The following is a 22,639-nucleotide window of genomic DNA, read 5'->3' on the forward strand; positions in this document are numbered from 1 at the left end:
CTAGATGCAGGCCAAGTAAGTTTTATGTTGAGAGGTACTGAACAATTTCAGTTCTTTGCATTTTTACTATTCATTCTTAATCCATGTGCAATCCATGCAAGTGATGACTCAGAAGACAACTGCTGATAACCTGAAGTTGCAACATCCCTCCAGAAGAGGATCACACTGCCACCCTGAGAACACAACGACTTTGGGGACTGACCTTCTAAGGAAGGAAGATTTCACTGTAAATTAGCTACTGCTTGGTACTCTGGAGCTTCAGCTTCAGAGGAGCTGCCCTGGCCCACAAGGTAAAAAAAAATGGTAATCACAAAATGAGGAACTGATGCCTCTTTGGGGGAGATCGGATCAGACAAAGTGGTAGTTTAGAAATTTAACATAAATTTTGTACCCAACCATCCACTGTAAGATTTCAGATTTTTTTTTTTTTCCTGCTTTTTTATGTTCTGTAGTTATAGTGATGTGTCGGTATACTAGCTGAATAAAAACAATTCCAAACATAGCAAAGAAGGAAAATACATTTTCCCTGCACCTTTCCACTTCAAAAGCACCACTGCAAGTGATACTTAACATCACCAGATTCCCTTCTTTAGCCTCTTGGTCATAGTTGTTATTTATTGGACCTACCACTAGCCAGTCCATGAAATTTTTAAAGTTCCAAAAAGTAGAGAGCTCAAGAAAGAGCCTAAAAGCAACATGTGCACTGAAGTAAAAGAAACACAGATGTCTGGGAGAGGCCCCAATTATGAGCGAGTATACTGTACAGTGCTGTATTTTGTGACTCGTGAAGACTTGCTCAGAGTGGACCCGGATGGAGGAATCCCCTCTGAGGCCAGACCTGGCTGGTTGCGCAGGGAGTCTGTGATTAATACGTGCTCCTGCATGCCTGGTCCAGCACCTGCTGCGTGTTCGCTTCTGCTCTGCATCCCTGGGAGCTGGGCTGGTGTGACCACCCGCTCGGTCACCACCACACTCTGCCCTTCGGACAAACCAGGCAAGCTCAGTGAGCCCTGATCAGGAGTGGGCACAAGCACCCTCTCCCTTTCTCTTACAAGGACATACTGTGAATCCGGGAGATCTGGAGCTGTTAAGACTCCTGGCCTAGCACCCTCTGGCTTAATCTTCCTTTCTGTGACCACTATGTTACTTCCATTTGGCAAACTGGGGACTTCTACCATGTCCTGCAATGTTGAAGCAGGTGCAAACACTCTCTCTGTCACCACTACATTCTCCTTAAACTGGGGATCTAGGAAAACAGTGGCAGCAGGGGCAGCAGAGTAGGAGGTTTCTGTCACAGTGACACTGCTCTCAGCGAACGGTTTGGAAACAGGCCTGGCTTCATGCTGTGCAGACCTTGACACAAAGGTTGTTTCCGTGACCACCTCCTGAGATACAGTGTCTGCTCCTCCAGCGCTCTCTCTAGCTGCTGCCTGGGCTGTCTGTGAGTGGCTGCCCGAGGCAAGGGCTTGCTTGGAAATGAAAGTACTTTGCTGATCTAGGAACTGTGGCTTTGCATCATTAGGACCGAAACTTGATTCATTCCTGGAGTGTTTCATGTCTATGTGCCTACCCATGCATATTTCTGCTAGAGTCTTAAATTTATCCCCTAAATCATCAAGAAAGTGGTCATCAAGATCACTCTCAATAAAGCTGCAGCAGCCAACGGACCCATGGGGAGAGCTTGACTCTCCGCGAGAATAAACCAGGAGACAATCCTTTGCAGCTTGGGCTTCATCTTCTTCCACGAAAGAGACAACTTTCTAAAGAGAGAAAAAAAAAAAAGATTGTTAATGGCAGTTCCAGACATTATCAGTTGTGAAGATTTGGAATATTTTCTTAAAAAGTTAGAATAAGAGTTTAACAGAACCCACAAACACTGACAACTGACCAAGGTTGTACCTCTTTTCACCTGTTAAAAAAAATGACATTGTCTGAATTTGACATTGCACTAAATGACAGAAAGAATACTATACTCYAGGAGTAAGCCACAGACCTCAAGTACTATCAACATCTTCTGTTAAAACTGCCAAATATCCATTTGTGATACTACACTATCCTCGCAAACAGACCAAGAATGCTTTTAATGCTTTTATTTTGTATTTTGTTATGAATTAACTTCATATGTAACTAAGTCTCTGTGGAACAGTTTCAAAAACACACCTGACAGTATCCTAATATATAAACAGATGCTTAATGAATACATGTTGACACGTTATCACCTGCATGGCCCTGTTCACCAGCATAGCCTGCAGAATCTGACGACACCAAAAGAATGAACAAATTGCAAAGTTAATACCTATGGAAACATAGGCACCTAAGTCCCAACATGCAAGCTGGAGCTATGCAGGCCATTTCGGAAGAAGCAGGAAGCAGCATCTACAACAAAATTAGCTTCAGGCCCTAGCTTGAATATCTTTGCACCAACTTTAATTCCAGGGCACTAGCTTGAATATCCTTGCATATGCTTGCACCAACTTTAATTCCAGGACTAAAGACAGTAACTGGAACCTGTTGAACCAGCTTCACCTCATTTGTTTGCTGGCTTATGTTCAGAGCAACTCTGCTGCCACAGTCAAGATTTTGTTGTGCAGATTAGCTTAGGCACCTGGACAATGTAGAATATATCCAAACTGTCTCCATATGTTGATCTATATTTGATACTGGAAGTGGCTACATTCTCAGAAACGTAACTACAAAAAAAAAAAAAAAAAAAAAATTTAAACACATCCAAAACAACATGGTTTGGTTATTTGTCTGTTTTTCTCCTGATAATCTGAAGTATCTCCCAAGTAGCCTCCTAAAAGTTGTGAAACTCACTGTAGTCACTCAGTTAAGCTGTCCTGCAGTACTTGAGCAGGTTGCTCAGATTATGCACAACACTACAAAGAACAATGTCCAGGGGAAAAAGCAAGCTGTTGGACAAAAAGACAACATCAGCACCACTTCATCAGCTGTTTCAAGTCAACAAACCTCGCTCTCTACACTTTGCCATCTATAGCCTATCTTTCAAGTACTTTCTCCATGAGGTTCTTAGCTGTGATTCATGAAGTGTCATGAAAGTGCCTCTCTACAGACCCAGATAAGATGCTTAAGTGCCTAAATTTTATATCACATGATCCCCCATGCAGCTTCTCTTTGTCAATAAGGCACTCCTTGTTTGCTGCCARATATTCAGAATTCCATTCCCCAGTCTCTCTCAAGGAGACTCTCATCAGCCTCATAGCATCTAAACAGTGCTGTGAGAATGAGCACTGACATGCTTTAAGCCCCACATGTGAGCCTGAACCCATAAACTGTCCCTACCACAGATATACAAAGCACAGAACATAGTATCTGAGCCATAGGATCTGAGTATTGCTGCTTGCAATAACGTAAGTGCCATTTCACAACTCACTTTCCCAAGAATCACATACTACCATCTCTAAGCACCAATATCTGCTACTCAGGTCATATGCTTACATCACTGAAGTAGTCTCTTAAGAATTCTTCATTCATGGCTCCTCCAGCTGCGATCATCACACCTCCTCCGGCCATCACTGTCTTGCCTTCTCCAGCTGTCACACCTTCAGCCCCTCCAGCTGCCATGGCTCCATAACTGGCATCGGAGAAGAGAGGCCTTTGCTCCTCCCATCTTTCACTGGTTCTGGTCACAGTGTTGCAATGCTCTCTCACATGAGATGCATGACTGCTGCCTTCTGTTGTGCTCATTCCTGCTCCTGCTGCTCCGGCGGCTGCGGCTGCTGCTGCTGCTGCTCCAGCTGCTGCTCCCGACTTCCCCGCTACAGTGGGTGTGATGAGGTTGAGCATGGACTACATAAAACAATACAAATTAAGACGTGACATGAAAGCTGTGTTGTCAAGCACACGGAACTCACCAAACCAGCAGCGAGGCTGGGTGAGACCTGGGAGGGTGCTGTTTGATGACTCGTTCAAATTTGTACTTAAAACATGTTGCTGCAAAGAGTCAAGTGCCTCATGAAACAGGGTGTAGCTTCCATGACTGTGTTCTCAAGGAGAGTTAGATGCATTGTTTCCTAAAACTAAGAGGTTTGGGAATCAAAGAGAGAAAGAAGAAAAGAAACAAACAAAAAGAAAACAAAACCCTTGCAAAACTCTAGAGCTCAACTGTTCCAAGAAGGTTTTGGTAGTTCCCTTCAGGCAGAGACACAGGCCCCCCCCAGCATTCCCCAAGCAAAAGAATGGAACTACACAGACTTTTTTTTCTTCCCTAGAAGTTAGTCTTCCGTGTTAACTGTTTTCTGTCAAAAAATAGTGAGTATTGGCCTTAAATGAAGGTTTATTACCTTACCCCTATTTCTTTGATAGCATAGAACCCAAAAGMGTGCTAGTGTCATCCCCATTTTTCAGAAAATTATGTTTGGTAAGACACAAAAAAAGGGAAGAGGAAAATATATAAAAAAAAAAAGCAGAAATAATGAAAATATGCAGAGAGAAAGAAGAACACTGAGTTCAAGATTTTCCTCTATATAAGACAATTAAAATGAATCCTGAAGCTTTGAACTAGTGATTGGAAACTAAGTTTTATAAACACCCCCCTCCCCCCCCTTTTTTTTAAAAACTTCTTTAACATACTCCCAAATAGGCACACAGCACTCTACACTTGCAAATGTAAATACTTTGCTCTTTGCAGCATCAGGGCTTTTCCCACACTCCTGTCTCTGTTCAGATACTGTCAGCACTTGCTTGATTACTTTCCCTTTACTGTGGAATTTAAACATCACAGTTGGTATTTCCAGACTGCTGATGGAATTCATCTTCCACATGTCTCCTGCTAAGCCTGACAAGAGTTAATTTCCATTAATGTTCACGTGTGGTTAGAATCTGCTCTATGTCTTTGAAACACCAATGTGGAAGAGACTGCCAAGTGCAAAACTGAAACAGTTGGATGAAAATCAAAGCAAAATGTTATTAGGTAAACATGCCTTCTCTTCAGGAGCTGCTCCCTCGCTGTTCCAGTTACGTAGCATCGCTTCACTGCCGTCCGGAATTGCAGCAAATCCCTTAGCTTTTGATCGACATGGACACAACAGCAATAATAGTGGAATAACTGCAAGGAAATACAGTTTGCCATCCATTATGTGATGACTGGGGCCAAAGCAACAACTGCACATACTGAAGTCTGAGTGGCTCCCATACAGAAATGCATCTTTAATGAATTAGCGATAAGCATAGCTAGGACTGATAAGGAATTTTCTAAGCTTCCTTAGTATTCAAGATATTTTCTAGATCTATATGCCAGAATGGTTTCTTGGAGAGTAAATTGCCCATTGACCTGTGTCAAGACCTTAGTCCTACAAATAGTCATGCATGTGCTTAGCTGGACTTCTTACTAAAGATATMATCTTGGAGAATTTTCAGTCCTAAAAAAACATGTACAATCTTAAAATTTCTAAGTTCTTCTTTTGCTACTAGACAAATAAATAGCTAGACAAATAAATGGCTTTATATAGATTCCACTTCACTGCTCCTATGATATTTTAGTGTTTATAATGTTACCTGAGGAACTGAAAACACTCTTGTTTTTGCTAGTTTAAAACATTGGTATATGCATAGTCAACTCAAAGGGCTGTTTTTGTTCTTCAGCAAGAAGAAATAGAAGCTCAACAGATAGTACACTATTCAGACCATATTCAAACCATAAGTAACCATATTCAAACTGTCAGTGACAGAGAAGAGGRTGGAGAACAACCACAGCACTGTGTCCTGAGGAGGAAGAATAGAGGTTCACATGGGGAAACTGTAGAAAACCCGGAGTTTTCTTATTCCTATCCACGTGGTGTTTATGGCATGTTAAACAAAAACCCAAGTCTGGCAAGGTAAACAAACACTAATACTAATTCTGAAAAGGAAAGCTTGAAATCTTTCAAGGATGAAATGCTGATATTACCAAAAAAAATTAGCTGAAAATTTGCCATGATGCCATACTGACTAGGAAATTACTCACAAAGTAAAAAAAAAAAAAAAAAAAAAAAAAAAAAAAAAAAGACAAACCCCTCAGGGCAGAAACTACTTCTCAGGTGCCTTGCAGACCATACTCTTAGCACTTCTGAGACAGATGATGCAAAATATTTACTTACGCAGCAAAAGTAAAATTGCCAAGATGATTAGTGCAATTGCTCCAGGTCCCAGGCCTGCTGACTGACGCTCGGCAGCACATACAGGTATAGAGCTGTCACGGGAACATGTACAAACACTCAGCTGTAGAGACTGTTTCTGGGTACAGCTGAATCCTTGGTGATCTTGTATTAACATTGGAACTTCAGTTTTGCCAGTTTTCAGGTTTTGTGGGATCAGCTGTATACTGGTGTCTGAGGTAGAAGGATGAGGTTAAAGAAAAATAAAACAATCAAGAAGTGAATAAAGAGAAAGCTAGTCCCTGTAAACTAAGGTCTTTTCAACCTCCCCCTAGGCTTCCAGTTAAGTCATGCCAATGCAATGGAATTAATTTTGATTGGTTGTTTCTACAGCTTATACACTGTTATTTTTCATCAAATCATTCACACTGGTAGCAAGGCAGTTGCCCTCACTTGTGGTCTTAGATAACTGTGGAASAGTTTTAAACCAGCAGAAACTATTACATAATACAGCTTGACCACCTGTCTAACCCTAACCTCTATTGCATCCAAACAACTAAAGACTGAATAAAAGAAAACTATTTCAGTTGTAGAATAATCTGTCACAGGCCACAAGCAGAGACCAGGCAACTTAAAAAAAAWAWAAAAWAWAAAAAAAAWAAWAAATAAAAAACCCACCAAGCAATACACATACACACAAAAACCCACACCCATTTCTGTGGCCAAGTGATGTCAAGGACACAATTAGGTGAGAGATGCCCAGATGATCGCAGCTAGGGAAAACCACACTGCAGCACTCATTCAAATGATTCAAGTAACAARGCTGCAGGTGCAGAGGCCTAGAGCTGCTAGTCCTAAAGTGAAGAGAATCTTGGACAGTTTGCATACTATTTCCCTTCCTCAAGCCCCATACTATAAACATTTTCTTTTWAAATTAAAGACTAAAGCATCTGCAGCCCAGTAACACAATCATATCTTCGAGCTTAGTTTTAAAAAAGTTCATCTAGTTATCACTTTGCTTGCTTTCAATGGGGAGAAGTAGTACAGTTTAATCCCAGGTCGTCTATGAACTCTTGGACACCACAGTGGGTCATCAAGCTAGACAAAGATGATCCAACTAAAGGAAGGGGCTAGGTCCCAGCATATATAACTGTGGTTTTACATACACCAGAGAGAAGAGAGTAGGACGCAAATGATGYCTTCATGTATGACTACACATAGGTGAATTTTTTTTCCTTTTCTTTTTGGTCTTTTGGCCAAAATACCAGTGTGACCAGAATTAAAATGAAGCACCTCAGTAAAACTCCAAAGACCTGCAAACAATTTGAAATATATTTTCTCACCATTTCTGGATCCAATCATCCATTCGTTTGTAGTCCCCTCTTGCTCAATAAGAGTRAAGCTAAAGGGAGCGCTGTTAGGGTAGCTATCCAGATCAGTGGCTGTAACATCAATTGATTTTGTATCTGAACACACAGTCCGTACAGGGTCCACAATAATTGGACAATTATCATTTGCATCTTCAACTTGAAGAAGGACTGTGCCGGTGACAGTTTTCTTAGGATAATCTATGAATATAAAATATGACAAATTATATTGATTTGATATATAAAAAGTTTATACTTTTTAAAAAAATAAAGTAAATGCTCTCATTGAAGCTTATGGGAACAGTATTTCATACCTGATATTTATAAGTATATTGAGAAAGATCTTTTGAAGAAAAGTTCTTTTACTAATTTAAAAGGCATTTCCTGTGTACAATTGYACAGTACTATGCAGACTGCAAAGTGAGAAYTCTTATTATATGCATCAGCTCTTAMATCTGCTGAGTACTGAGACTGGCACAAGACACTCTTATCCATCCACAAAAAAAAAAGCTGTAATGTAAATGTGATTTAGTTTAAATTGGAAATACCCTTGCAGCAAAATGGATTTAGCATGAAAGAAGCATGTAAACTGAACAGATTACCTCTTATCACTAAAATGCCTCAATAAGAGTGTATGGTTTTAACAACTTCAGTGCCAAGACAGTTAGGCTGTCTAGAGATACAAAGAAGCCCCCCTCACTGAAAAGAGGAGGACACACAGCATTTAGCAAACTTTTAGTAGCACTTACGAGTACATAAAGTAGCATCAGGAAAGCTTTCAGGTGTGTTTGCAGAAGGCAGTGAGAGATAGCTAGAATCTAATGAGGCACTACAGAAAGCCTCTCTACTTCCAGGTTCTTAGTTACCTGCTTAGTTGAACCTTTGCACTAACGTTGTTGGCAGCTTTCACATGAGAAGTGCCCRTCAGCTGACTTTTGGCTATTCCTATTAGGGTGCATTAACTTTACCACCTAAATGTTACACACACTCAACCGTACTTTTAACCTCTGTGCAGAGGAAAGAGAGAGAAATGGGCATCTCGGGAACCTATTGCAAGGGTTACCTCCCTTCAAGAGATGCTCATTTCTCTCCTCTAAACACAGCCTATACAAAACTGTACTGCACACCCAACTGTCAGGTGGTTAAAGACAGGGAGGTAGCTGTGGAAGACAAACTAAAGCCATAAACAAACAGGAAATTTGCAACCAAGTAAGTCTGACCAAGCTGTGTGAAAAAAAAAACACTCTGGACTTACCTTTTGTTACGCCCATTACAGTGATAGTGTAGGTMCCATTTACTACATGCACTGATTCATAATCAAGATCTTTTGCAAGTTTGATTTCAGCTGTGTTTGGGTCTATTGTGATCCAATTTGCCAAATCTCTTCCTTTGAGATACCTGATTAAAAGTGCATATAAAAGTGTACATATTTATAATGAGTAAAATCATGAATGGAAAAGGCAGCTTCCTCCTTGGTTAAAGCTACTACTAGATGCCTGCCTATGAGGTCTTACTCCCCTGCTGTTATTACTGGCTTAAACTGTAAATCTAAGATTATAAATAAACCATGAATGTTGAAATTTCCTTCTGTAGAGCCATCATTTAAGCACAGAGGCATTGTAAAATGAGATTGAGGGCAAAAAAYGAACAGGAGAGGGAGCTCTGCTGCTGGGCCCATCTTCTTCCCCTCCATACCTACTGCCCCCCAAATCTCAGCAGCAGCTGCAGCCACATCACCCGAGTGGATGACAGGCTTCCACAGCCAGGTGTGAACCTCTGCTAGTTGCAGCTGGGTCTATAAATGCCCTGGTGATAATCCAGGCAATTTTGGCTGGAAAAAAGGAAATTCGAAAATCTAAATGCAAGTCGCATATATCTGGACACGCAAACTGGCTACCTAACACTGTTTTTGTCCGATTTCCACACATTTTTGTAGAATTTCTCCTAATATTTCTATAGACAAAGTCAATTGAGCAAGTTTACCCTGAAAACATAAGAGCGTGAAAAACAACAGGCAAGAACAGAGCTTCAGCAGAAACACTCGTYTCGCCACATACATCAAAACAAGGAGGATATTTAAGACAGTATTTTTTTACATAACAATTTTTTATGATTAYGATTTCCTTTTATGTCTCAATTATGCATAGAAGCAAGCAGGCTGCCTTTCAAGTTATTTCAGCTGAATAATTATTTTTAATTAAGATTTGTTTTACTCAATATATAAATATAATCGAGATGGGTATAAAAAGAAGACTCTTACGTAATGCGCTCTGCTGCTTTTCCAGTATCTTCATCAATGGCTTGATATTGTCCAATAATCTGGTTTTTCCTCATGGTCTCACTTGTTTTAATGATTTTTGTGCCACCTGGGAATTTGGGACCTTCTTGGACGTTAATCACATTAATTTTGATTGGAATTGCTTGTGCTTTATAGCTCTTTCTAATCGACTCATGGAATTCTGCTTTATTTGTGACAACAATTCCCAAGTTTAGGGATTGCATTTCTTCATAATTTAGTTCCTAAATCACAGAAAAGGAGATAACTTAAAAATTGATATCTAGACAACAGTCATACCATTAGTACTTAAATAATGTTGTTTAAAATATGCTATAAGGTGAAGAAGAACTATTAGTTAACATGTTACTCTCAATATGTCATGCTTTACCTCCTTAAGAGTGTATAACAGATTTTTTTTTTTTTTTTTTAAATTTTCACATGGGTGGTATATCAGTGGAAAGGATACAGAAAATCATATCTTTTATATGGTTGAATTTAAACTAATTTAAGGATAGGCACAGTGAGTCAACCTTATTTTTTGTCTTTACTTTTAATGCATTAGTACTCCATATTACTTGCCCCTTTAATTATTTATTAGCAGTTGATTAAATAATTGTACATTTTGGTAAACATTAAGGAAATCAAAAAACAAAAACAAAAAACAATAAAACTATCACTACCACAAAAAAAAAAAAAAGAAAAAAAATGAATAAAACACAATTCTTTCTTAGGGTACTATCCATCTAACTAAAAGGGAGTAGGAGACATATAGAAGTTTATCAAATAGTCCGTAACCTATGGCTCATGGAGTAAACACTGCCTGCAATGTTATTTTTGGCTGCAGGGTAGAAAAAAAAATTATTAAACCATGGCCAGCAGAGAGAACAAAAATAAGGTGAAGGTTACTGTGTACGTGTTCATGTGGCTGAAAGAAATATTTGGGAACTTCTGCCCCCATAGATACATCTGAGGTCACATAGAATGCAAATGGAAAGACTAGGCAAATTTATTTTGCATGAAATTATTTTATACAACAAAAACATGAAAAAGGAGGAATACTCACCACAAATTATTTACTGCATACATACTAACTTCAGTTATAAATGATCTTTATTTCAACTTTTTTATCTGATATTTTATCTGATATTTTATCTGATATTTTATCTGATATTTTATCTGATATTTTANTTTTATCTGATATTTTATCTGATATTTTATCTGATATTTTATCTGATATTTTATCTGATATTTTAAAAAGATTCTGTAAAGAGGATACTAACCTTCACAAGAGTCAAAATCCCTTCATTTGTTTTGGCATCTGTTTCTATATGAAAATAGCCACCTTCATTACCAGAAGCAAATGCAAATTTTGCCAGCCAATTATCGGAAAACTCTTCATCTTTGTCAAATACTTTTATKCGCATAATTTCCACATTTGCTTTGTTTTCTTCAATGCTTCCTTCAAGCTGCAATCAAACAAAATTCTTTAAAAGGATGCATCAACTTACTTTATCTCATCAGTAAATCCTGCATAAAAAAGTTTSCAAGTGATGTGATACTACAAGGTGTGAGAACTGAAAGTTAAATATACTTACTGTACGACTTTCGACAACAGGAAAATTGTCATTGACATCTAAAATCTTGATTTCTAAAGAGCATGTTGCAGCATTTCCATCTGAATTACCACCTCTGTCTTTTGCTTCTACCATCAAAGAATAGCTGCTGTGTGCCTGAGAGAATATAAAAATTAACTGTTTAAAAGGAAAGCATAGTTTTATAAAATAGATTATTGTCCTTACTATACTTTTGTTACTCCCTCTCTCTAACTAGTATTAGATTTCACACACAACTATCTTGACTCGCATTCCTGGAGTCCTGGACTTAGGAAAAGTTTTGGGAGTTTTACATTTACCCACTGAATGAGAATAGGAAAGGTCTGTGGACACGAACAGGGTCAGCAGCAGAGACACACGCATGCTAGGACACAGACAAATGCAGAGACGCTGCCCTTGGGTACAGTGAGACAACCAGCATCACCATCTGCTGGCCAGCAAAAACGCATGCAAGCATAGAGAGCTGCTAATACACAGCTTTCAACACTACTTCATAGCAGTAGTCATCCTAACTCTTTGCACTCTGCTTTGCATAACAAGCTGTGAAAATCAAGGCACAGCCAGCAGCTCTGCAGAACGCGGCCTGGGCCCTCCTTGCCATTTGCTCCGCAGCAGCGGGGCGGATCGACCCCTCTCTCCACGTGATTGCTGCTTGGGCTGCAGCAAGCTGGTGGCACAGGACTGGTGACTTGCGGACACTGATATCCTGCCCCTTCCTACACTCACAGCCCCTGGAAAAACATGCATTGAGACAAGGGATTTTCTTTATYCCCAAAAAAGGCAAAAGAAGAGGAGAGGACCAGCTCTCTGCCTGGGCAGGTAGTGCCAAAGCACAAAGCATGCTGTTATGACACATTGACGGGAGTTATTTTACCTCTCTGTCAAGGTTTATTGTTGCTACTTGAACCTCGCCAGTATCTTTCTTTATACTGAATGCAGAAGTAGGATTTTGGGAAATGATTCTGAAAGCAATTTTGGAATTTAGATTATTTGGTTCATCTGCATCCGTTGCATTTATCCTCATTACAATTGTACCTAAGAAATTTAAAAAAACACAGTATCAGTTTACATCGCCATGCACCGACAGGTATTTTCTTCTGTAACATTCTAGATAATGGAGTGTGTTAGACCCACTGCACAATTTTCTGTTGCTCCTGCCTTTACTTATTTAATGAATAGAGATGAACAAATGTCTTTGAAAGCCAAGTAATACTTGCTAAAATTATATATATATATATAAAAGAAAAACATTTTCAACATACATTTCTAATTTGCAGAATTCAGTGCACCATAATTATTCAAGAGATCAAATAATTTAAAAGCTCTGAAAAAACTTCTGATAGGAATTGTAGATAAAACAGAAAAGAAAGATAGAAAGTTAGTGTACACAACAGCTATATTTCCCTCTCACATTATATTAAAGAGAGCAGTTCTGGCTTTTCTATCTGAACATTAACAAAACAATTGCTCTTTGCAATGTCTTCCAACAACATCGCTCAAAAAAATATGGCAGACCACACACACTGCAATCCTCTTGTTAAATCATAAGATAAAGGACATCCTGTCCTCTCAGAAAGGGCATACCTTAGATTCAAACAACTATACAGAGCTTATACATTAGCAGAGATGCAGGCAGATGGGTAACTACCATATGGCTCCTATTGACTTCAGAGAAGATGGAGGGAACTTAATACCTTGCAGAACTGGATGTTCACTAATTTATTTCTTCAGATTACTGTGGCATTGAAACAGATACCATGAAGGATTTATGGGCTTATTTGACGCTAACTTTCCTTTTCTTACATTCTGGCATATAATGCGTTACCTCAAGTTCTGATCAAATGACCCCGATGACCCCTGTTAACATGAAAACTGCTGCTAACTTCTCTATTGGGGTTTGAATCAGGGCCAAACGCTCTGATAAGTACTTCAGTATGCAYAGATAAATCAGGACTTTTCACGGGCACTGCAACAGCAATCAGCTCCTCAAAATACTGCGATTGCTAGCCCAGAAAGGGGACTGCATTTTCCATATGGTTCCTGCTTAAGGAGTTTGGTCCCTTGATTTGTGGTAGCTTTGACACTAAACCAAGTTAGCATATTATAAAGCACAGTTTTGGTCTGCTGACTCTATATGGATAGATACTTTCTCTTCATTACATCACACAGCTTAGCCACAGGTGGAAAACTTGCATGCAAAAACAAATAACATCCACATAAGAGAACACACCTGCAGATATGTTAAAGCAAAGACTATGTTCATTTGCATCCTTGCATGAGTTGAGAAAAAGACAAGTGWATAAACAATTTTAAAAACAGTGTTACCTGCTTGACTTAATTCTTCAATTGAACCAACAAAAACTTCATGTGAAAAAACTGGAAAATTGTCATTTATATCTATGATTTTAATTGGCAGGTCTATTGGTTCTTCCAATTTTGCTCCATTTTTATCCAGAGCATGACCTCGGATCTGAAATGATACAAAGAGAAAGAAAATTCAACAAATAACTTTAATRTATATGGCTCTACCTAACCTTGTCATAAAGAAATGTCCATAAACAAAAGTAACTGGAGTCAACACATCTGAACAAAAAGTAAATTTAAAAATACACACAATAAATATATACCCCCCATACACTATATATATGTATATATATATAAAAAATATAAACAGACATGCGCGCACACACACACACACACACGTATATATATATATTTCTCAATAGAAGTAGACTTGTAGAAAATAAACAAATAGACAAACAAAAAACATAGCTATTCAACTTACAAGCAGCACTGGATTTTTTTCTCTGTCAACCCTTCCTGTTATGTTCAGGTCTCCAGTCTTTCCATTGATAACAAATAATCCGTAAGGGGGTTCTGTTACTCCTTGACCAGATATAGTGTAAGTTACCACTATCCCAGTCTCTTCAAGATCAGAATGTATCTATCAGGAATACAACAGATTGTTAATTAAAAACTATCTTAAGAATGAAGAGAAAAAAAATCAATATTTTTGTAATGAATAAACATAGAAATAGAAACAAACATGTTTTCCTGTGCTTGTTTGGATATGGAGATGTTGCAAGAAGCATGACATGCTCATTCGAGGATGCAATGGAGACAGAAAAGGAACATGATGGGACAGTGCAACAGCTGGGATGGTGACCTCAAAATGAGAATGGAGAGCGAGAAGGAATGCAGAAAAGGAAGCTGAAACTGCTTGTAAAAGGAGTGCTATAGGATGGAAGTGCAAACAGGAGTTGACTGGAAAGTCTGCAAATGGAGTGGGATAAGATGCAAAGTTGGAACGAGGGAAGAAGGTAACCAGCAGTTCATGAGAGGACAAATAGGGAAGAAAAACAAGGCAGGGAAGAGAGAACAATGTCTGTAACAATGAATGGGGCAGAGAAGATTAAAACTACTCAAGGAAAACCTGGAACTAAGATGTAGCATCTTTTTAAACCATGGACTAGATCTAGGCTAGCAACGGAGATAATGAGTGAAAAACTGCTAAAATGGAAGAAAAAGGCCAGATCAGGAGCAACAAGTAGAAGAGATTTCACACACTAGAAATTATTTCCTGACAGTATAGGCACACCTCTCTCTGCTATCAGAAATTAGGTGAAATTCCTTGGAAACACATGGGAAAGCATTCTTACTCCACTAGTAGTATCACTATCAAGGTGATGATCAAGTCCAAGCAGCATATAGCMGCCTACAAAAAAATCCACAAATACTTAATAAGCCAAAGCAACAGATGCAGCGAGTTCAGGTTTCAGCAGCGGTGCTGATCTACATGCATATCTGTCATTCATGAAAGGATAACACCTTGGTTATTTTCAGCCTAGTTTCCTAAAAATAAATAGGCATACATAAGCATGGTAGATTCCAGGAAGAACTTGCTGTCCAATCACTGGTTGCCAAATTCAATTATACACATTTCTATTAAAGAAAAAAAAGCTGTAAGGGTATTGCAGTCCCACAAGTTTTATGAAAACTGGTGGCTGGAAAGAGAAGAGACCCTCAAATCAAGCTGTAACTCATTTGCTGAAAGAGGAAGCAGAAGGCAAGTATGCAAAATTTTTACTGACATTTGATAGATCTTTAAAATTCAAGAAGCAATTGTGTATGCGTTTAAGGAAGCTACACTCGTTTTACATTTTCATCTTTCTATTTTTATGCATATCCTATCCATATCCTATTTATCTTTTTCTTTGTCTTACTTTAGCAATTGGATTCTTGTAAGAGTTATCTTCCTCCTCTCGTATGAAAGCAGGAGGGACTGTCCATTCACGCTTCTGTCTGACAAGACTGTGGGGATGACTCAACACTCTAGTTTCGTGCTTTAGAACATAAGTCTGTGGGAAAAAAAAAAGTTTAAATATCAATATTACATTTGGCCATTTAAGATAAATATTCTAATGCTACTGTAGCACAAACTGCATGCTGATCTCACCATTCATTTTCTTCCAAATTTAAGAGCGAAAAATTTAGAAACTGTTCACCAGCATTAGCCTTTTGAGACTTAATCGGAGAGCTGCATGTTCATCAAAAGTTGTTTGAGGGGGAAAACAAGACTGGTCTCTATCAGTACAGAAATATGCAAGACAAATACATAAACACATGGCAAAGTTACCCAGAACTAGGGGCAGGTGAAAGTCAGCCAGAATAGTTTTATTTAAGTGACTGTCACCAGATYAGGGAAGAAAATTGTCAGTACAGGCTGCTGTTAAACCCTCATTTCTACCTTGTTACCCTGTTTACTCATTCTTCAATATTCCTTTTAATCAGTCTTCTCTATAGTACAGATCCTACTCARGACACAAAAGATCTCTGTCTAATTCACCTCATCTATCCCCGCTCAACTACATGACCGCCCATTGCTTTCCCATCTGACCAGTCTAGTCCTCACTATGGCTCTAGACTTCCAGACACAGAATTGATGTCTTCTAGAAAATTACAGCCTATTTTGATTTGAAAAAGTGGACAGCAACAAGTTTCATGTTTTAGGGAAGATTTCCTRAAGTGTAACATGACTCATTTTGATGGATGTAGCATTTGTCTGATTCACTTCTGTTTGCTTATACTTCATAGCTTTCAAGTTCCAGAAAATGGTACAACTCAAGCTGTTTATCCACCAAAGGAAAGCTTGCCCTTGCCACTTGCCCTTCTTCAGTCACTCAAAAAGAAAAGTAACTTTTCATAATTTCCTACCTGAAAATGGATTCCATTTCCATAATTCAAGCAGATCTGTAAAATAAATTACATGACAAGTTATTAATTTTACGTCACTTAAGCAGCATTAAAACTAAACTTGCATAACTTCTCACATAAGAACTGCAAAATCATGCAGAAGGAATCTGATATATATAAATTAACATTTACTACTTCCTATTTAATATTTTCTGGTGAATAATTTAACTGAAATCACATTAAGAATACACTATAATGGTAAAATGCAATACAAGTTAAGGTTTTACACTTCGTTTTCCTAGGAGGGCAAGCAGCAGTTAAGAAACAATCTTTTTTCAGTAAATGCTGACTTTACATCAATTTTAAATATTCATGTTTGTTGTGCCATATGTTTTTTCAGCATTCCAAAAGATAGGAAATTGCCATTAATATGAGTAGGTATAAACTGCCAGCAGCACCTTGGAGCAGGTCRTTCTTTTCCAAAGAAATCATGGATTATGCATATTACGATGTGTTTCTGAACACATATGAGAACAGGAGGTTTTAACTAATGTCCAAAAACAAATATGCACCAAAAATATTACAACGGGATATGCATTTGTGCAACCACATTGAAACAGCTAGAGCAAGGACTGATTGCCTTAGAGTACAGAGAGGAAAAGAGCATTTCTGGTGGTCAGTGAGCAAAAGCTAGATCCTCACCATTCCTCTTGCATTCTTTCTTTTCACACCTGAAAGCAGACTGTTTTTCTAGTGATAATGTTCCTTATCTAGCGATAAATTTCCCACTTATCTTTAACCACCTAGTTTAGGAGCATACATGACATATCTCCATTCCTCACAGAAACATGGCAGAGAAACGTACATCATAAGAGAATACTTTTACTGTTCCCAAAACGTTTACATGTGCTTACATTTTGCATCTCACTGGATTTTTGCTCATATTAATACTTAAAACAAAGCAGGCTCAAAGAAATGTATTTCCAGCTGAAATAGTTTGTAATTCTTTACATTCTCCCCGGCTTTTATCTAGGTTGTGGTTTGGGCTCTCCCTGTTCACTCCTTCTGACTCATCCTTAATAGCTTCATCTATGATAGTCTATGATCGTTTTCTTTTCCTCTTTACAGAATACCTTATCTCTCCCACACAATGTAGTGAATAGTGTTGGGAAATGTAGCAGTCTGTTTCAACTTGCATAATAAAACTCTGTTTTCCAAATGGTATTTTTTCCTAATATATGAATCCTGAAGACAAAAATCAATGATCAGTAAGTTCCTTAATAAATAATCACTGTAAGAGCTACAAGTTCTTAACTGCCTATCAGGTTGTTTTCATAAATACATATAAAAATCACTGTACTAGTTTAACAGATTTTTAATTTTAATAAGAAAATACATTTTAGCAATAAGACATTGATGAATGCATGAGATGAGTAACATAAGAATTGTTTCATAGTCATGGATTTTTTCCACAGGGGTTACAACACTTTTGGAAAGTGCAGAGAAGCAAAGAGCTCAACTTTTTTTTTTTTTTTTTTTTTATTTATTTATTTATTTTTTGTCCCTATTGGTAAACTGGAGAGAGATTGTTTTCTGTCAATCTTTAGTGGAGTTGAGAGGAAGAAAGCATCGAGTTTCCTAGAACCACAGGGTAAACAAAAGTATCTGAAAACTGTGAACGGACAAATCTCCCACTGAGATGAACATTAAGGAAGAGCACATCAAGAAAGCTGAGAAGGATCCAATTAGTAATTATAAATAGAAAGTGAAATATGATATTTTTTTAAACAAATTGATCTGAGTTATCTATTAACAAAATAACCTCAAAGCTTCCTGTTCTATTGCTAAGATAATAACAAAGCATGGCTACTTTTGCACTTTTTGGTCTATATTCCCTGGTTTATGGGGAATATAAGAAGGAGCTCCTAAGAAATCTACAAAAAGTGCTTAATAACAGTAATTTTATTTACAATATGCATAAATCCATGTGGAAGAAATATACAAAAGACTCCTGCGTCTTTATTAAAAACTTTAAAAAGATACAGCAATTTAAAAATGTGAAAGAAAAACCCCACATTTTAATCGATTTTTTTTTGAAGCAAATGGGAAAATTCACATATCTAACAGGTATTTAATTCTGAATTTCTTTTTTATTTATATAATATGGACTACTACTTTTTCTTAAACAGCTCAGTAACAGCCTATCAAGGGACATAGATTAAAGCCTTGCCACACCAAAATAAATAAATAAGCCAATACCAATGAAACCTATTGATGACTCAAAGCTGAGAGGCATTGTCAGAAGACACCTGAGTTGTTACAGGAAAGAGCTGGAAAACCTGTGGCCAGAGCAAAATACTTCACGAAAACAGCCGCCATAGGCGAGAGCAGGAGAAAAGGGAGAACCATCAATTCTAGTACAAATGAGAGTTCGTGTTATAATCAGGAAGTGACTAAAGGGAAAGGCTTTGAACACTCACTGAATTTTACCCTGTAAGGATGCAGGCTGAGTAAGAGGGTGTGTGTCCCTGCTTACCTYGCTTCATTATGAAGCAAGAAGCCCTGAAAATGCGCTCCTTTCATATACATTGTGTGTAAAAGATGTTCAGATCTTGTACATCCKGCCAGTTAATGTGGCAGGGTTAGACTCTGGGTAGGTGGAGATTTTGTACACTTAGAAAACATGGCTGAAGGGAYTGGCAAAGGTTATCTGGAAGTCCATCTCCCTGCCCTGGGGCAACATCTATACTTAAATGCTTCCTAACAATAGTTTAGCCTGTTCATAAAACTAGTGATAGAGATGTCACAACCTCACTATCTAATCCAGGGCAGTGCATAGCTACCCTTTCAGACTGAACATCATATTGTTTTGTGGCTGAGATTTAGTTTCAGATTAAAACACCCAAGTTTCTATGCCTACGTGAATGTGGCTTCTCATCTTCCCCTGTACTCAACAGAAGGACAGACAAGGAGAGGAGCAAGTAGTTCCTCTCCAGCTCACTGCTGTCATTTCTTCCTGGGAGCCACCAACTGTGGCTGTATCTACTTCACAAGGCCCAACGCAAGAAGATTGGTATGGCAAAACGCTGCTGAGAACCAGCTTTGCACTTGATTTCTACTTCAGACTAAAACAAGTTTGATTCTGTTTGCCAGACACCCATGAATGGATGGATGCACCTTCCAAATTAGTTTTATCCAGAAGGAGTCAGATGTGTGCAYATTAGAGAGTTGCTTCAAAAGCATAAATTAATCCAAATTAAAACACTAGCATAGGTGACCTCTGTATCAACTACCTCTCCATTCTCCATAATAGAAGCTCAAACACTTATTTCAGGTACCTTAAACAGAATCTCATTCTTTGTGATTCAAATAGGCTCACCAAACAGTATAGCCCCCCTTTCTTCATAACCTCACAATTACCTTTTATTTATCTGAAAGCTGTTACTGTGTGCCTTATCTACTTTCTTTTCTCTAGACTTTAGAGAAATCCCTTTAGTCTAGAGAATCCCAGACTTTTTGGGAATCTCTAGTATTGTTTCAAGAATCACAGAACATGATTCTTAAAGCCAGAATTAGGAAGTCTGATTCAGAATCAGGAAAGGAGGAAATTTTCCCTTCTTCCCCCCCGTCCCCCTCCACCCTGGTGTTTTGCTTTTAATTAGCATTGAATTGAGTAAGATGGATAAAATAGTTATCACAAATTTCACCCCTTCACATTTGGAGGTTTTTTTGTTGTTGTGTTCTTAAACTTAAAAAAAGAAATGGTGAAACACTGTATAGATTTTTGCAACTTTTTAATACATTTCGGTATGCTATTGAGAATATAAAGTGGGTGCTTACAATCTGAATTTCATCACATCTTGCATCATCAGAGTTAGAAATCTAGTATCAACAAAATACAATCTGAAACGATCATAGAAAAGCAAAATTTTGCTACCTGCACAATAAAATCCTTACACCTCTCTCAGCTCTTCTTTGACCAGCAGTGTTTCCAACATCTCTTCTTCTAAAGATATGATGTCCACCTGCCTAAGAATCACAAGAAAACTCCCAGGGATCTTTGACATGTCAGGAGCTGTGCCTGCACTGCAGGACCATGGCTCTGGGCGTGCACCTTGGACGTGCACCAGGTCAGGACCGCACCTACATGAACACGTTATCATCCCGCAGGCGCCCGTATCTTTCGGGAAGAGCTGGAGACAGTGACACAGACACAGAGAGCTGCAGGGAGCTCTGTGACTCCAAGAGGATACATACCACAGAGCTGAGTGCAAACCACCACTAGACAGTTCCAGGAAAAAAAAAAAAACATATAAAGGATGAATTTGATATTCCTGACGCTTCTGTGGTAAAAGACAACTCTTTTTGATTGCTTTTACTTTTTTTCTCCAGTAGTTTCTTCCTGCTTTTGAAGTTTTCCAGTGCCTTCTCTGCATGTCATAAAAAACAAATAACCTTTGTCTGTATTCTTAAATAAATTATTAGACTTTCGCCCACATTAAAGACTTTGTCCATATTAGTAGAAAAAAAGCTGAAAACAATATTGCCACTCTTTCTTCATGCTGGCCCGCTAAGGTACCTCCATTTGCTAGCATATTCCATTGAGGGTATACTAAGGTACTAAGAAACAAAACTTTGCTCAATTTTAGCGTCTTTCACCCTGTACAAACTTTAAATGAAAGAAACAAGTAAATCGTTTTCCACTGCAGGCAAAGCCAGTGGGATCCTGGGCAAGTACAAGCCCACTCAAATGGATACTGGCATTGGTTCAGTGGGGAGGGGGGAAAGGAAAAAAAAAAAGTAACAGTTGCAAATTTCCCATTGTGCTTTTGGAAGAGAAAAAAAAAAGAAAAAAGAAAAACACAACTCTTTGCAACCAAAGCACAACTCCTTCCTTGATTCTAGGCACAGAGTTAACTGTTACTGGCTGACTCTTGGCCAACTAAATCTACATTAAGAGTTTTCAAAGAAGTTTGCAGCTAAGAAAGATGATTTTGCTGGATCCCAAGTTCAGGAAGCAGAGCTGCTAACCACAACTCCTTACCCCAGCAGCTCCACAAGCTCCTTGGCTCTATCCAAGATTTCCTTCCCTGCTCAGAGCTGCCAGGCATTTTGCCTGGTAGGCCTTTTGCCAGCCTGGGCAGGTGGACAGCCTGGAACAAGGTGTTAAACGAGAGGGAGAGCTTCCTGCGTAGCTAGAGAATGCCCGACCCAATCAAACATATCTGAAACTTCTTATTTACTTATTTTTGATCACAGTTTTTTAGGACACTGCTGTAAGGTCTTCGTAGTATGCACGATTTAAAGGGTGATAAGCGACGGTAGAGGAAACAAAAAAAAAAGAAAGAGATACACAAAAATGTGAAGTATCCCGAATTTTTAAGAAACCTGTTATGCAAGGCAGTAAAGATTTCCACGAATGCACGAAACTTTTATTATCCATTCTCCCTCCTGACACAACTCCTTGAAAAAGATAACCCAAAGTATTTCAAATCAGAAAGCGACAACGTTCTGAGTTCTTCCCTGCATTCCTGTTCCCAACACAATCTCGAGGGGAAAAGGAAAAAAAAAAGGAAAAAAGGCGCTTATCTTCATCAATTTTTCTTCCTCCTTCCACACCGCAAGCGGGAGTTACTTCTCCTCGCTTCCCAAAGGCGAGAGCCCGTTGCGAGGGAGCCCGCCCCGCGCCCGGGGGCGGCAGCCGCCGCGCAGCCCCGCGGGCCTGGGAGCTGGCGGCTCCGCGCCGCCCGCTCCCCTCCCCTCCCTGCAGGGCGGTTTTTCTTTTTTTCTTTACTTTTCTTCCTTTCCTTCCCGCAGTTGGCGCGGCACGGTGAGGGGGGGGTTGCGCTTTTCTCCCCTACTCCCGAGGGGACGCGCCAGGACTCACCAGCATCGCCAGCAGCCGCGCCGCCGCCGCGCAGCTCCGCGCCATGTCCGCGGCCAGGCCCGCCCCGACACTGCGCCCACGGCGCCGGGGCCGCACAAGAAGGCGCGGGTGGGTGGAGTGTCCCGGCGGGCCGGCAGGCAGGTGGGACCCGCCTTCGCCGAGCCCGGGGCGGCCGCGTGGCGGGGTCCGGCCCGACACGGCTCGGC

The 22,639-nt window shown here is 39.2% G+C and overlaps 1 protein-coding gene across 1 annotated transcript; it reads right to left on the bottom strand.

Moving 5' to 3' along the window:
* Positions 1–505: 505 nt before the first annotated feature.
* On the bottom strand, positions 506–22,478 carry DSG2 (desmoglein 2). Its single transcript, XM_026049686.1, has 15 exons — positions 22,434–22,478; positions 16,568–16,603; positions 15,577–15,711; positions 14,139–14,297; positions 13,679–13,823; positions 12,228–12,388; positions 11,336–11,470; positions 11,021–11,206; positions 9,723–9,982; positions 8,718–8,860; positions 7,439–7,663; positions 6,099–6,329; positions 4,944–5,068; positions 3,460–3,810; positions 506–1,760 (listed from the first exon to the last, which is right to left on the bottom strand). Exons 1-15 carry the CDS (start codon positions 22,476–22,478, stop codon positions 744–746), a joined length of 3,354 nt encoding a protein of 1,117 aa, XP_025905471.1. The 3' UTR covers positions 506–743.
* Positions 22,479–22,639: the final 161 nt, after the last annotated feature.

This window comes from Nothoprocta perdicaria, unplaced genomic scaffold (assembly GCF_003342845.1).
Source record: "Nothoprocta perdicaria isolate Ctin4 unplaced genomic scaffold, notPer1 scaffold_60, whole genome shotgun sequence".
Classification (NCBI taxonomy): domain Eukaryota; kingdom Metazoa; phylum Chordata; class Aves; order Tinamiformes; family Tinamidae; genus Nothoprocta; species Nothoprocta perdicaria.